Genomic DNA, 16,098 nt, shown 5'->3' on the forward strand with positions numbered 1-16,098 from the left:
ATAGGGGAATCAGGAAGGGCCTTCTGGAGGAAGCCGTGCTTGAGCTGACCTTTTTTAGGGGACAAGAGGAACCTTTTGTTTTAAGGAGCAGAGATAAGGAGAAGGGGCACAGGGAGGAAGATAGAATTGGGGAGGGGCAGAGGAGCAAATAGCCCCTGCAAAGGGGTAGAGATGGTAAATTATATATCATGGAAGGACCAGGAAGAAGGCTATTTGGACTGAACAATAGAATATGTGAAGGGGAGAAATATATAATAAAGCTGGAAAGTTTGGAGTTAGATTGTAAAAGGCTTTAAATGTCAAATGGAGAAATTTGTATTTAATCTTAGAGGTAATAACAGACCATTAGAATTTATTGATCGGGAGGGTGCCATGGATAAATGTGTATTTTAAGAATATACTTCTTGTGTCTTTCTTGGATTAGCTGGTTCATTCCACATCTTCCATTTTAGGGAAAATGCCCAGTCTGATGATGTTGTCATTCCTATCTAGACTGCACTCCTAAATCTCTGGACTTTTTCTTCCATACAACAAAAGCTTCCTCACCCTGTAAGTTCCCTTCACCCTTGTATTTCTTATACTAAAAATACCCTGTGCCCTTGTGGCCTCTTTCTCTGACTGGCTGGATTATCCCAGAAGCTCCATTTTAAGAAAGATCATGTCTTTCATGTCTTTATTCCTATCCAGACTGTACTCCATACTCTCTGGACTTTCTCTACCATATTCTCTCTCTCTCTCTCTTTTTTTTTTTTTTTCTTTTTTTTTGTTGTTTTTTTTTTTTTTATCTACCATATTCTCTCAAGCGTATCTTCTCTTCTCCCATTTTCCATCCTTTTTAGCTTTCATTTTATTTGGTCTTCCCCCATTAGAATATAAGCCTTTCTTTTTCATTCTATTTGTCTACATTTCCAGCACTTTGCACAGTGCCTGATGCATCGTAAGCTCTTTATAATGCTTGTTAACTTGACTTAGAGATTTGACAGGGGATAGACTTGAGGCAGAAAGATTAATTAGGAGGCTATTGAAATAGTCCAAAAGAAATGAGGTGAAAGTCTTAGTGTTGTGGTAGCTCAAGGACAAGGAAGGAATGGATGGGAGGGATGTTGTAGAAGTAGAATCAATAGAACTTGGCCACTGAACTTGGAGTAAGGAAGGATAAGGAGTGGGGGATGGCTTGGAGATTGTGAATCTGAATACCTGGAAGAGAAGGAGGCTCTCTCTTGGACTTGTTATTTTGAGATGACTGTGAGATGCCCAATTTGAAATGTCTAGCAAGTAGACGATAAGGCGTTCTATTTGGATCTTCTGGATAATGTTGTTCTGTGTTAGGTGTTGGTCATGTTCTGTTTGGGATAATAAGTCAATTCTGTATGACCATTGAACATAAAGTCATAAAAGAGACCATAGAGACAGAAGAGCCTTGGGCTATACCCATCATTAGTAGCTATGCCACGGATAAATATTTAACAAAGAAAATTGAGAAGAAGTAGAAGGAGAACCAAGAATGAACAGTATCACAGAAACCCAAAGAGGGAAAAAATATTCAGGAATCAATGCAAATGCAGAAAAGATCAAGAAGATTGAAAAAGGACCATTAGATGCTAATGCACTGTTGGTGAAATATGTTGGTGAAATAAATAAATCTTCACCCATTCTGGAGAGCAATATGAAACTATATCACAAAGGGCAATCAAATTGTGCATACCCTTAGATACTGCAATACCACTATTAGGTCTGTATCACAAAAGGATTTTTAAAACGAAGGAGAAAGGGCTTATTTATACAAAAAGATTGTCGGCAGCTCTTTTTGTGGTGGCAAAGAATTAGAAATTGAGGGGTTGCCTATCAATTGGAGAATGACTGAACAGTTGTGGTATATGATTGTTACAGAATATTGCTGTGCAGAAATGATTTCAGATCCAAGTTGTGAAAGGATTTAAATGTGTTTGTTCTAAAGGCAGTGGAGTAAATGAAGATTCCTGATGAGGGGAGTGACATGTCATTCTTTAGAAAGATTATGTGGCAGTTGCACAGAGGATATGGAAAGACCAATTTATGGGTTATTGTAATAGATGTAATTTGGAAGAAAATTGGTTTTTTTGGGGGGAAATGATGAGTTCAGTTTTGGACATGTTGAATTTGAGATGCCTATAAAGTATCCAGTTTGGAATGTCCAATAGGCAATTAGTTGGTGATGTGAGACTGGAGCTTAGAAATGAGAGAGATACAGTGAAATCATCTGCATAGAGTGCGTGGGAAAGAGGAGGAATTGGTCAGCACTTTTTTTCTAAAGTTACCTAAGCTTTTAAAATTGTAAAGTCAATTCCCTTTTATAGTCCTCATCTTTTTTTTTTTTTTTGGACATCCATGTACCTTTAGGAAGGGGGTTGAGGCAGTTGATATTATTGGAAATCCAGGAAGACTAGGGAGAATTCTTATTAGCTTTAAAAAAAGGTACCTAAGATTTTAAAATTGCTAAAGTCAGTTCTCTTTTATAGTCCTCATCTTTTTTTTTTTTTTTTTTTTTTTTTTTTTTTGACATCCATGATCATTTAGCAGGGATATTGAGGCAGTTGATATCATTGGAAATCCAGGAAGATTAAGAATAATTCTCATTAGCCTTAAAAAAAAAAATCTTTGGAAATAGGTCTTTGGTAAGCATTTTTTTCTATTCACTGCCCCTTTCTTAAAGTCACCTGAAAAGATGAGAAAGAAACCCTGCCTTTTTTTTGAGAAAGAGGTCCATAGCATTGACTCTTGTTTTCATCAAACTATAGGTTAGGTCAAAACATCATCAGTTTTCTCGTGTATCTGCTTGTTGCCAGGCTGGCTTGTAGAGCTGAAGGCTTTATAGATGGCAGTGAAGAATTCTCTTAGAGATAGTTTTTTACACAGATCATATGATTTGGATCTGGAAGACTCCTCTAAAGATCTTCTTGTTCAATTCTGTCATTTTTCTTTTCATTTATGTTATACATGTTAAAAATATGTTAAATACATAAAAATATATGTAAACGTATTTATACAATTATCTTGCTGCACAAGAAAAATCAGATACAAAGGAAAGAAAATGAATAAAACAACAATATGCAAGCAAACAACAACAAAAAGACTTATTTTTCAAATGAGGAAACTGAATCAGAGAGGTGAATTGACCCTCGCAATGTCACACAGATAAATAGTTAAACCCAGTGTTCTCCACTAATGAAGCAGACTCTCCTTAATCTCTGATGCATCTCCAGTTTTATAATAGTGGTCTAATGATGATGGCACTGGATGATGACAGGGTTGTTAGAGACCATGGATTCTCATCTTAATTCTGGGTAAATGGTCTTAGCACCTCTCACATTCTCATATTCTGGTCTTCTTATTTTTAAAATGAGGTAGTTGGATTTCTTGACTTGTAGGACCTCTTCTTGCTCTGACATTCCACCAGTGAGTCTCTGAGTTCCAGATCTAAGTTTAAGATGATGTATTCATTATAAATGATTTGATGACAGATGGGGTTACAAAGGACTTGTTTTGCTCTAATTACCAGAGGACCTTTGGCGGTAATGAAGTACAGCCTTGTCCCAGCATCAGGCAATCTTCAGAGGGCCAGGGCTCGTGCCAATCCGATCCTGAACAGCAGATGTAAAATATATGTTAAAGCTTTTCTCTTAAGAGGAAGAACATTTAATAAAATTCTAATACAGGAAAGTCAGTGAGAATGGAATGTCCAGAGGAGAAAGGCACAGTTGGGGAACACTTCATCGAGTGACTTTCTTTCTTCCCATGATTTAGTATGTGTTGGGTTTAGCAGTGGCTTCGGTGAAATAGCAAATCAAGTATATAAATAATCTCCTGCTGATACTCAGGTGTGTGAGCGCCTCTATGCATATGTATACACACATGCTTGTACACAGCAAGGCAAGATTGAATAGAGACTCATTTGCCTAGCAGGGAAGAATGACAAGGGAAATTCATCAATCAGACACTCATCTCCCTAGCAGGGAAGAGGGATGAGTAATCTCTTGGTTCACCATTTTGTTTACACTAAAGTTAATCAGGAAGGATAATCATTTGTTGGCTTATGTGAGCATCTTGTGACCTGAGTATATTGGTCATTATGTAAAAATGTTGTGAGAACTCCTTACTGAAGGGTTCCTGAAACATAAACATGCTTCTGGAGTTCAGGTAGTTATCATTTATGATTGACACTAATGAGGGCAGTGCACTGAGTTCAAACAAATGAATAGAGCAATTAATGGAAGTGTAAAAGGCTACCCTAAATTAGAAATTTATTCATCATTTTTTCTGTTGTGACTGCATTCTGGCTTTGACTACAGGGTATGTTTATCCTCAGGCTGACTAACCTTCTGGAGGGGTTCAAAATATTTAGCTGTATAGATTACATTAATTTGAGATGGTGGAACACCATGGGCTAAATTATAAGGGTTGTTTTTTAGACCCTTGCTGATTTTCTCTTGAAGTGGTGCTAATATATGTGATGGTAATAGGAGAAAGAACAGTAGAAGTAGAAGAAATTAGTATAGTAGGAGTTTAGTAGTAATGGTAATGATGGTGGTAGTCATAATAGTAATAGTAGGTAATAGGAGAAGGAATAGTAGAAGTGGAAGAAATTAATGTAGTAGGAGTTTGAGTAGTAATAATAGTGGTGGTAGTAGTAGTAATCATAGTAGTAGGTAATAGGAGAAGGAATAGTAGAAATAGGAGAAATTAGTATAGTAGGAGTTTGAATAGTAATAGTAGTGGTGGTAGTAGTAGTAATAATAGTAGTAGGCAATAGGAGAAGGAATAGTAGAAGTAGGAAAAATTAGCATAGTAGGAATTTGAGTAGTAATAGTGGTGGTAGTAGTAGTAATAATAGTAGTAGGTAATAGGAGAAGGAATAGTAGAAGTGGAAGAAATTAGTGTAGTAGACATTTGAGTAGTAATAGTAGTGGTGGTAGTAGTAGTAATAATAGTAGTAGGTAATAGGAGAAGGAATAGTACAAGTAGGAGAAATTAGTGTAGTAGGAGTTTGAGTAATAATAGTAGTGGTGGTAGTAGTAGTAATAATAGTAGTAGGTAATAGGAGAAGGAATAGTACAAGTAGGAGAAATTAGTGTAGTAGGAGTTTGAGTAGTAATGGTAATGTAATAGTGTCAGTAGTAACATTAGTAGTAATACTAGTAGTAATAGTAGTAACAGTATGAGGATAGCAGCTGGCTGTGTGATATATAGTATGAACACAACTAGACTTGGAGCTGAGAGAGGTCTGGGCTCCACTCCTGCTTGACACTATTTGTTTGGCCGTAGATAAGTCACTTAAGCTTCCTGGGACTGTTTCCTTATTTTAAAAAATGGGGATAATAGTAAAGGCCTTTGTAAAATTTAAAGTGACATATGAATGTCTGCTTTTATTATTATTGTTATCTCAGGTTTCAATAGTTTTGGGTGCAGCTGAGAAAGACTGGGTGTGTGAGTCTGAGAAATTATTCTTTGAGAAGTTCAACATTAATCCAGGGGTTTTGCACACATGGTGATTTGTTTCAGATTGAGTTGCATCTCAAGAGAAAGTATTATATTGTTATTAGCACTTCTTGTCTGATTATCCAGCCAGAGAATAGATTTTTTTTCCCCTGAGGCAGTTGGGGTTAAGTGACTTGCCCAGAGTCACACAACTAGGAAATATTAAGTGTTTGAGGCTGGATTTGAACTGAAATCCTCCTGATTTTAGGGCTGGCACTCTATCCACTGGGCCATCTAGTTGGCCGAGTATAGATTTATTAGCACGGGACTACATGGGGAGACTGGTCGAGGTCTATCCTTAGAATCAGGAATGGGCAAATCTTCAGTGCTCTTAAATTGCATAGTAATGGCAGATCAACTGAGGAAGGAGTTCCCACACTAGGAATGGAAGGTGAAACCCCTAAGGAGATGAAATTACAGATCTTATGAATAAAAATTTTGAGGACCAATGAAAGTTCCTGGGAACTCAACTTCTAATAGAATAGAAGATTTTAAAAGGAATTTTAAAGAAAAATCTTGGGGAAATGTAAATCATGATTAGATAAGTTTTTACTATATGGTCTACTTTTGTGTGTGAGTGTCTCTATATGTATATATTATATATACACAGGTAGTTGTGAACATATATAATACAAGTATAATTGCTTATACTTATATGTAGGGGTATTAAAAGAATGAGATGATTTTTCATTCTGGTTTCTAAAGAAATTTCTGCCTCAGTGTCATATAGAAAAACCTCTCCATATCTATTTTTTTGAACCTAATGTTGGAATTAGGTTAGCTTATCTTACATGGTGCTGTTTTAGAAGACCTACATGAAAAAGGTCTTCCCCTTCTCTTTGGCAGAACTTTAAACGTTCTTTCTAAAGGAAACTTTAAAAATCTTTCAAAAATATCCCTACGCCTTTTCACAATAGAAATAAGTCTGGATCTAGATCTCTTTTGCCATACTTGTGAAAATCTTTCAAAATATTCCCATGCCTTTTCACAATAGAATAAAAGTCTGGATGTAGATCTGTGTTACCATACGTGTGAAAAAATTTCAAAAATATTCCCATGCCTAAAGAAAACTTTAGCAGAAGAACTGATAAAATAGGGAATTTTTTTTCATTCTATAGAATATGAAGCCCTGGAAGACCAGGAATTTTTAAGATGGCATCCACAGGATGGCAAAGCAGCAAGATGTAGTAGAGAGAGAGTAGCCACCCAGTCTTGAAGGAGGGTGTCTGCCCCTGATAGAGTTAGGCAGCTGCCTCTAGGTACAACATTAACCCCAGGCAAACTCTCCGACACTATAAATGGCTGGACAGGTGCCAGTTTCCATTGATAAGACTTCTCTTACTAGGAATTCTCTATAACAAATAAAATCAAAGCTCATTTAAAAAACACACAATAAAATAAGCATAAAGGAACTTGTCTTTTGAGCTGAAAGGAGCCATAGACACTGTTCAGTGCAACTTATCTTGGCAACTCCCTGTGGAACAGTATGGTGATGTGATCCTTCTTCTTAGTATTGTAGACTCTCAGAATAAAGGAAGAATAGAGGAAATCAAAGTTTCCAGGTGGTGTGAGGAGAGAATCAAGGCTCCTATTGGGCATGGGGGAGATTCCTGTAGCCTTCTGGTTGAAGGTATTTGTAAGGAAGAGGAACAACTTATTGAGCTGTGCCTGATGATGTAATAGCCGAATTTAGAAAAGTACTTTAAGTAAAAGTAACCCCAAAGTAATTCTGTTGGCGTAGTATAGTGACAAGACCACCGCAGAGTTGGCCACCTCCTAATTCTTCTAGTGCCAAAAGGCTTCATCTAGAGTTTCTTTAGTTTTTTCCAGTTGGAATGAATTCATTAATCTTATAAGTGATCAATGAAATGATATATGGAAAACATTTTGTCATCATTAAGCACAGTGTGTTATTATTATGAAGTTATCCATACACTCAGAAAAAGGTAGCAGAGCATCTAGCAGATAATCATGACCAGTGATTTTATAGCACATAGGAAATGGTATATTTTGCCTCTTGTAGATTATCTAGCAGATAATCATGACCAGTAATTTTATAGCACTTAGGAAATGGTATATTTTGCCTCTTGTAGAGTTTGGGGTAACTTAATACTTAGGGTAAATTGGGATCATAGGTTCAGAGATTTAGAAATAAAAAAGATTAAGAAATTGATTAGTCTAGCACTTTTGAAGTTTATATTTGGGGAAACCAAAGTCCAGAAAGGTTTACCCAAGGTCACACAGCTAGTAAGTGGAAGAGCGGAGTTTTGACCTGAAATCCAGCACTCATTTTTTACTGTGTCAGGCTGCTTCTCACCGTCATCTGTTCTAATTTTCTAGCATAGGTACAGAATCTGTTACAACTCATGAGATATAGCATTGTGCCCCAGGAGTGGTGAAATTAGCCTGCCCCAATTAACAAGGCGCTGAGAAGGCAAACTGAAAGATCCAAGACAAAGTCACCAATTAAATCAAAGCCTTGGGCCCACTAAGCATTATTGTGAGTCTGTACTTTGAGAGGATATGAGCAAGAAACTGGTTTAGAGCTGGGTCTTCCAACATTTTTTTTCCATTTTTGGCTGAGGGCCACTGAAAAGGAAAATGCATAGCATACTCCATCTTTGAAATTCCCATCTCCAGAAAAGATTTATCCAGTAATAATGTTAATAACAAAAGTAATGGTGGTGGTGATGATGATGATGATGATAGGTACAGTAGGTAAAAATACTATACTTGGAGTCAGGAAAGTCTGAGTTCAAATCCAGCCCTAGACACCATTGATTTCCCCAAGTGAATGACTTTTTTTAGCCTGAGGTTTCTCATCTGTAAAATGGGGATAATAGCAACACTTGCTTGACAAAATTCTGAGAATCCAATGAAATAACATGTGTAAAGAATTTTGCAACCTTAAGCTAAATAAATTTCAACTTTTTTGTTCTCCTCCTCTTCCTCCTTTTCCTCACTATTGTGCAACAAATGAGGTTAATTCTGGAGTTTTTAGTTGTTTAGTTCTGGATTCATGATTTCACTGGTAGAGGATCTTTTTCTATTAAAGGAGATCAGTTATTGATCTTTAGTTTATAATCTTAGAGATTTTTTTGGGGGGGAAGGGAGAACTTAGGTGATTTTTGCTCAGGATTCACTTAGCTAATATGTGTCAGAGGTGAGACTTGAGCCTTTCTGATTCCTAATTTGGCTCTCTTGTGTCTCCTTGCCCCTCTGGTTTGCCTTTTGGGGGACAAAAGACAGCCACGAGTAGGATCTCATGAGGAGAAGGAAAAGGCTGGGAAATGGATGCCTATTTAATGCATAATTTGTAGATAGAGATTTACTACTTGTGTGTGTGGGATGAACCATACAGGTCCCCATGGAATTCACTGCACACACATACCATGCATCAGATATGTAATTGTTATAATATTGTTATATATGTATGCGTGTGTGTGTGTGTCACTTGGTAAAACTTAAAATATCTTAGAAATGTGAACTCTGGTAGACCCTGCTCTCCTAGATTTCATAGTCTACTAGGGGAATGTGAGAGAAAGAGAGAGAGAGAGAGAGAGAGAGAGAGAGAGAGAGAGAGAGAGAGAGAAAGAGAGAGAGAGAGATTGATTTAGTTCATTGGATTTTCTATCACATGTCTGTCATGCTATATAACTTTGATTATTGACTTGTGGGTAAGGGCATATACATATATATGTTTAAGGGTGTCTGTGACATTTATACTGTGAGTCAGGATATAGAATTTGCAAGGTTCTAAACCATGAAAATCAAACACACATACTCTTTGTTTTTCTGTGTCTCCTCTTCTTTTTCTGTTCTCTTATCATCTTTCTCATTGCGCGCTCTCTCTCTCTCTCTCTCTCTCTCTCTCTCTTTCTCTTTCTCTTCTTCTCTCTCTCTCTCTCTCTAACTCTCTCTCTTTCTGTCTCTCTGTTTCTCTCTCTGTCTCTCTCTTTCTGTCTCTCTCTGTCTCTTTGTCTCTCTCTCTCTGTATCTCTCTCTGTGTCTCTCTGTCTCTGTCTCTCTCTGTCTTTCTCTCTCTCTCTTTCTTTCTGTTTTTCTCTCTCTTTCTCTCTCTCTCTGTCTCTGTCTCTCTCCTCCCCTTCTTTCTCCCCACCCCCACCCCAAATACACTCATTTGTATTTTGTTTTGCTCTGGCACAGGTTGTGAAAATCTTGGAGAAACACGACCCTTTGAAAAACGCCCAGGCAAAATACGGCTCCATCCCTCCAGACGAGGCCAGTGCCGTCCAGAATTATGTGGAACATATGCTTTTCCTGCTGATTGAAGAGCAGGCTAAGGACGCCGCCATGGGGCCCATTCTGGAGTTTGTGGTCTCGGAGAACATCATGGAGAAGCTCTTCCTCTGGAGCTTGAGGCGAGAGTTCACCGACGAAACGAAGATCGAGCAGCTGAAGATGTACGAGATGCTGGTGACCCAGTCCCACCAACCGCTGCTGCACCACAAACCCATCCTGAAGCCTCTGATGATGCTGCTGAGCTCTTGTTCTGGGACGGCCACACCGGCCGTCGAGGGGGAACTGGTGGTGCTGCTCAATCAGCTCTGCTGCATCCTAGCCAAAGACCCGTCCATTCTGGAACTCTTTTTCCACACCAGTGAGGATCAAGGAGCCGCCAACTTCCTCATTTTCTCCCTCCTCATCCCTTTCATTCATCGGGAGGGAACGGTGGGCCAGCAGGCACGAGATGCCCTCCTTTTTATCATGGCCCTCTCAGCCGAGAACAGTGTGGTGGCCAACCACATCGTGGAGAACACCTACTTCTGTCCGGTAAGTGTTTGCTCTGGTTTCCAGTTCTTCCCCATCCTGCCTTAGCTCCCATCATTCTTTTCCTTTCCTTATTTTAACTACCTTGTTTCTGGCTTCACGTCTAGTGTTGAAAGATGCTGGGCCTTTGGGGAAGACAGTGTTGGTGAGAACAGAAAGAGCTAAATTCACCTGCCATTTGGCTGAGAAATCTCTCCCTAAACACAGCAACCTGGGAAAAGGAGAGATTTGTGTGACCATTTTCTCTCTCCTGGCTTTCAAATTTCATATATTTTCCATTAGGAAACGGTTTATAGTTTGTTCCAATAGTGCAAATCATGAAAGATCAATAAAACTTGCATTCTTTTTATTCACTGCTTCTCTGGAGGCGTTCTCTGCCTGGAGACAATGGCAGAAGGCCTCCACACAGGCAAAATCACAAATTCACCGAAGGAGCTCCGACTCTTTAATTTTGGTCTTTGTCTCTTCATTGCCTACCTAGTTTCTGACGTATGTTAGACCCTAATAAATATTAGTCAATTTGCTTGCAAATTGAGGACCACTAATCCATTAGGTTTTTTAGAGGCTACATAGTCTAATTCCCTTTCGTTTTGCATGTGAGAAAACTTAGAGCTAGAAAGGACTTGTTACTGGCAGTGAGCTAGACTCTTTGACTCCAAATCTTGCCAGGGCTCTATGGTTTTAAATAAAAGAAAAATAAAAAATAATTCAACATTCTCACATAGTAGATTATCAAGCAATCAATGATTAATCAATGAACACAAATGTATTAAACTGCTACCATGTTCTAGGAGCTAAGGAAACAAATACACAAATGAGAGATTCCCTACCCCCAAAGAATTTTTAATTCTCCTTGGGAAGGAGGATGAGTTTAGGAGATATGTAATAAATATTGGATATCCATGAAGTAAATACATGATGATTGGACAGAGGAGATAGCTCTTGAATTGGGCTTTAGAGTTTCCTTGGGAAGGCCATGGGAGGTAGCTTATGCAAAGACACGAAGGTAGGAAATGGAGGAGATGCATTGTTTCAGGGGCTGCTAGTCTATGTGCTAGTTTGGCTAGAGTTTAGAGGAGAAATGAAAAAAGAAGAAAACAAGCATTTATTAAGTATCTACCATTTGCCAGGTGCTGTGCTAAACATATTACAGATATTATCTCATTAGATGCATTTAATTTGTAATTAGTATAGAACGATATGCTGCAGCCACATTGTGAAGATTTATAAATGTTAGGCTCAAGTTTGCATTTTATCCTAAAAGCAATGGGGAAATCCCCAAGTTTCATGAACAAAGAAATACTATGGTCACTAGGAAGAGCCTGGCATAGGTTAAGCAGTTTCACTCCTTGACATATAATGAAACAAAGTCTAGACCTCTTAAGATAAGAGTTGACCAGATTCAGCTCCATCTTCACCTGTTAATGAGGCAATAACACAAGGTTCCCAGCTCTTCTATGGAGTAATTTTCTTTAAAAAAATTTTTTTAATTAAAAAATTTATTAAAGCTTTTTATTTTCAAAACATATGCATGGATAATTTTTCAACATTGACTCTTGCAGAAACTTGTGTTCCAAATTCCCCCCACCCCTCCATCTCCTCCCTTCCCTAGATGGCAAGTAATCCAATATATGTTAAATATGTTAAAAGTATATGTTAAATTAGGGAGTAATTTTCAATAAGCTTAAACTGCTTATCCTTAAAACTGCAACAAGATTAGGTACCAATTCCATACGGTAGTCTTTTTGGATTCATGTAAGATTTAAGAAATGTGTTGATATTTTGAAGGTAAGAAAATTTTAACTGGACAGATTCAGAATTTATCCATTACTTCCAGTAGTAGCTATTTACATTGTTCTGGCAGTTTTTAGACAGATCTTTCTTACTTTCCCACATTTTCTTCCTGATTCACAGAAAATACATCTTTATTTTTTATAATGGCCCTTTGAAACCTCCAATATGCCATGTTTTGTTGGATCACTTTAAGTAGAATTGTGTATTCAGATGTAGGTGGATGGTTAAATCTGGAAATGGGCAGATAGCAGTTCCTTGCAATAAGGCACACTAAGTGGATGGAGTAGATTCATTGCTAATTATGAAATGTGATAGGATTTGCTTTCAGATTGAGAATCAATAACCAGCCTCACATGACCGATTACTCCATACTTTCTGTTCATTTGAAATTAAAGCTGGGCCAGATATGGGAACCAATGTCCTGTAATTCTTGCTACTTGAGAGGCTGAACCTTATGGATTGCTTGAGCTAGGGAGTTCTGAGCTACAGTAAAATTAAAATGGAGTGGGTGACATCCTAATTCTGGTACCAATATGGCAGACCTCAGGAGCGTGGGGCTGGGGTAAGGGAAATCACCAGGCTGCCCAAGGAGAGGCAAGGGGGCTAAAGAGGAGAGACAAAGCTCCCAGCTTATCAGTAGTGGAATTAGGCTATGAGTGCATGTCACATTCTCAGCCTGGAAAAGAGAGGGAATCCCAGTCAGTGGGGGTGGGAGGGGAGAGAGGGAGAAGGAAAGAGAGAGCAGGGGAAGGAGGGAGGGAAAGAGAGACACAGAGAGAGAAAGAGAGAGGAAGAGAGAGTGAAGGGGGAGGGAGGGTGAGCAAAAGTGGGAGAGGGGAGAGAGAAAAAGAGAAAGAGGGAAGGAGAAAAAGAGAGAATGGGGAGAGAGTGAGAATGAGAAACAGAGACAGAGAGAGACAGAGAGAAAGAGGGAAGGAATGGGAGAGGGGGGGAAAAAGAAGGAGGAGAGAGGGAAGGAGAGAGAGGGGGGGAGGAAGGAAGGAAGGAAAGAGGAAAGGAGGGAGAGACAGAGAGAAGGGAGATGCAGAGAGACAGAAAGACTAAGAGAGAGAGAGACAGAGAGAGAGAAAGAGGAGGCTTTTCCTTTTTGTGGGGATATATTGCTTTAGCATGATGGTGTTTATTGGTAAACCTCCTTAGTATTTAACTGCCACCATATATTTTAGTGATCTAAGAAAAATATTGCTATATGAAAAAAAAAATGTTAAAAGTAAGACAGCCTGCAAGGTAAATAGGGTTTGAAATTGGCTTCTGCTTTACTGAGAATAGACGTGCATAACATTGCTATTAAAGAAGGGATTGAGTGATGCTACAGCTCATCGCCAAGGGATTGGGGGGGGGGTCTGTAGGATAATAACTCTTCAATATGTATAACACTGGGGGGGGGGGGGGGGAGGCGTGTGAAACCAGTTCCTGTGCTATAACCAGGTTTCATTGTTGGTTTTCAGAATTACCTTGCCTTTTTTTTTCTTTAATGTATTTAAAAACACTGTACTCTTGGTTTTTAAAGGTTAGGGGAGAGTACCATGGGGCAGCGAGGTCCTGGTCTGGCCCTATTTGAATAAAAGGCATAAAAGAATATGGCCCTGGGTTGGGTTAAGTTGTGCCCCTCAGGATAGATCCTATAATCTGATTTGTACTCTGGCTTCCATAATTACATCTGACACTTAATTTAGAAAACAAGGCCTCTTTACAATGGAGATAAAAAGCTCACTCTATTAACTATCTAGCCGAGGACCACAATTGACAAAAAGCTTTCCCTAATTAGTATGATTGTCAAAGTGTGTTAGCTTCGGCCTTCTTTAAGAGTAATGGCTCTTTTAGAAAACTAGGCCGCTGTTTGAACATTTTTTTTTTGGAAGGGGAGGGAGGTGGGAAACGTTTAACACTTACCTGCTTTTACCTTCCAGACGTTCTTTGTTTGTAACTTTCCCAAGGAAATAGGGAAAGAAAATTATTCTGCTGCCGGAAATATTTTAGTGCTAGCACATGGCTGGAAGACTAGATGATCTTATCAGCAGATTTAATTAAAGAAAAAAAATCAAACAGAAATAGTTTTAGCCCTAGCATTTTGTTCCCCAAAAGGATCTGTAAATCAAGACATGCAAATGAGAACAGCTGACCTTTAGGCACATGGATGCCGATAGAAAGTTGATCTCATCCCAAATTTATGAGGCTTTTATTTTGGAGAGTTGTATCAAATAGTCCCCACCAGGTGTGTGACTGCCAACTTCAGAAGGAAACCATCTGCTGGAATATCTTAATGCTCTTTTGCTAAAAATGAATGGGATAGCGAAGACCTTTAAAGTTCAAAGACAAGATCTCAGGAGTGGGGACCACAAGCTGCCAAGGTTGGGTGGTGGGATTATTATCACTCTAGGTTTATTTCCCATTTGAGGAAATTATATGAGATGTTGATGAGTAATGGGATTGGACTAAGGCCCCAGACTTTTGGTCATAAAGCCAGAACCTGTGATTTTTGCCCCTTGGTGGGAATTCCCTTCATGGATGTTGATTTTACCCAATCTGTGACTTAAGTGCCTAAGAGAGTTTTCTGAAGCTCAGAGAGATGAAGATTTTTGCCCATGATTATGTCTCTAGTAAATATCAGAGGAGGAATTTCCAGGACTATCTGACATTAAACCCTATCCATTGTGTCCAATTGCATATCAGAGCCCGGGATGTAACTGAGAATTTCTTTTGGTTTTCTTGCAATCTTCCAAAAGACCTCCCTCATTAATCCAAGTGTACTTGATTTTTTAGCAATTCATTTTGGTATGATCGGTCAAGTTGAAGCCCTCCCTACTTGTTTCTGAGTAACTTAGGAAATCTGGACCTCACATTTTCTCTTAAGCCATGGCTTTCCATCTCTTTAAATCTTGTTTCATGGTATTTTATGTTTATTATTATTATTATTTTTTTGGAGATAAGAAACAAAATCTAATTGTGCATATCTAAAAAGATTAATGGAACTGGGATCCTTTCATATTTTTCTGTCAGTTAGGTGGTGTGGAGGATAGAATGTTGAACTTGGGAGTTATAGGAAGACTCCAAAGTTCAGGTATTGCCTCAGACACTTGTGTGACCCAGGACATGTCACTTCTTTCTGCCTCACTTTTTTTCATCTGTAAAATGGGATAATAATGGCATTGACTTCATAGGGTTGTTGTGAGGATTCAATGAAATAATATTTGTCAAGTATTTTGTAAAACTCAAAATGCTATTGTAAATACTATTTTATTATTATTATTATTACATATCATCTCTTCCATTTGAATATGATTTCCTTGAGAGCAGGAACTACATATCTACTTTTCTCTTTGTATCCCCAGTGTTTAGCACAATGCTTTGAATATAGTAAATGTTTAGTAAATGATTATCATTGTCATTATGGTCACTTCCTTTGATAAACTGGTGTGATGATTCGGTTCTGGAGTTGGAAGGTACCTTTTAGACTCACTAATTCAATGGATATCTGTAAAGAAATCCCCTTTGTGACATACCCAAGAAGTCATTCAACCTTCATTTGAATACCTTGCAGAAAAGGGGCCCTGCTACCTTTCCAAGCTCAACCCCCTCTATTTCTGAATGGTTCTAACCTCAGAGATTTTGCCCCTGTGCCTTATCATATGCCTGGTTCCTAAAGATATATCTGCAAAGTGTAAGAATTTCCATAATGCTGAACAAGCTGAGTCTGTTTTCCAAAGACCAAAGAGGCTTATCTCCAGTAGACTGGTGATGAATTCTCTGGCCATAGCAACCCAACAAAGAGGTTACGAAGTGCCCCTTAGCCCAGGTTGACCTGTTTCTGTTGTAAGTTTTTAACCCTTTCATAAATATTCATTTAGCTGAAAATAATATCTCAGCAATCACATCTGCCAAATCTTTTTTTTAAAAAATCAATCCTATGTTTTTTGATGAACAAAAATTTTTGTTTCTCTCCTTCCTCTCCCCAACCAGTGGGGGAAAAGGGTAAAA

At 38.4% G+C, this 16,098-nt stretch overlaps 1 protein-coding gene across 2 annotated transcripts in view; it reads left to right on the top strand.

Annotated features, from left to right (window-relative positions):
* The window catches only part of FAM160A1 (family with sequence similarity 160 member A1), a 360,515-nt gene that overhangs the window by 214,402 nt on the left and 130,015 nt on the right, over positions 1-16,098 (top strand). For both annotated transcript variants that reach the window (XM_023505946.2, XM_023505947.2), the window contains one exon: positions 9,682-10,308. In XM_023505946.2, coding sequence (XP_023361714.1) covers positions 9,682-10,308 — 627 coding nt within the window. The remainder of the gene's footprint in view (positions 1-9,681; positions 10,309-16,098) is intronic.

The sequence above is a fragment of the Sarcophilus harrisii genome, chromosome 6, assembly GCF_902635505.1.
Source record: "Sarcophilus harrisii chromosome 6, mSarHar1.11, whole genome shotgun sequence".
NCBI lineage: Eukaryota > Metazoa > Chordata > Mammalia > Dasyuromorphia > Dasyuridae > Sarcophilus > Sarcophilus harrisii.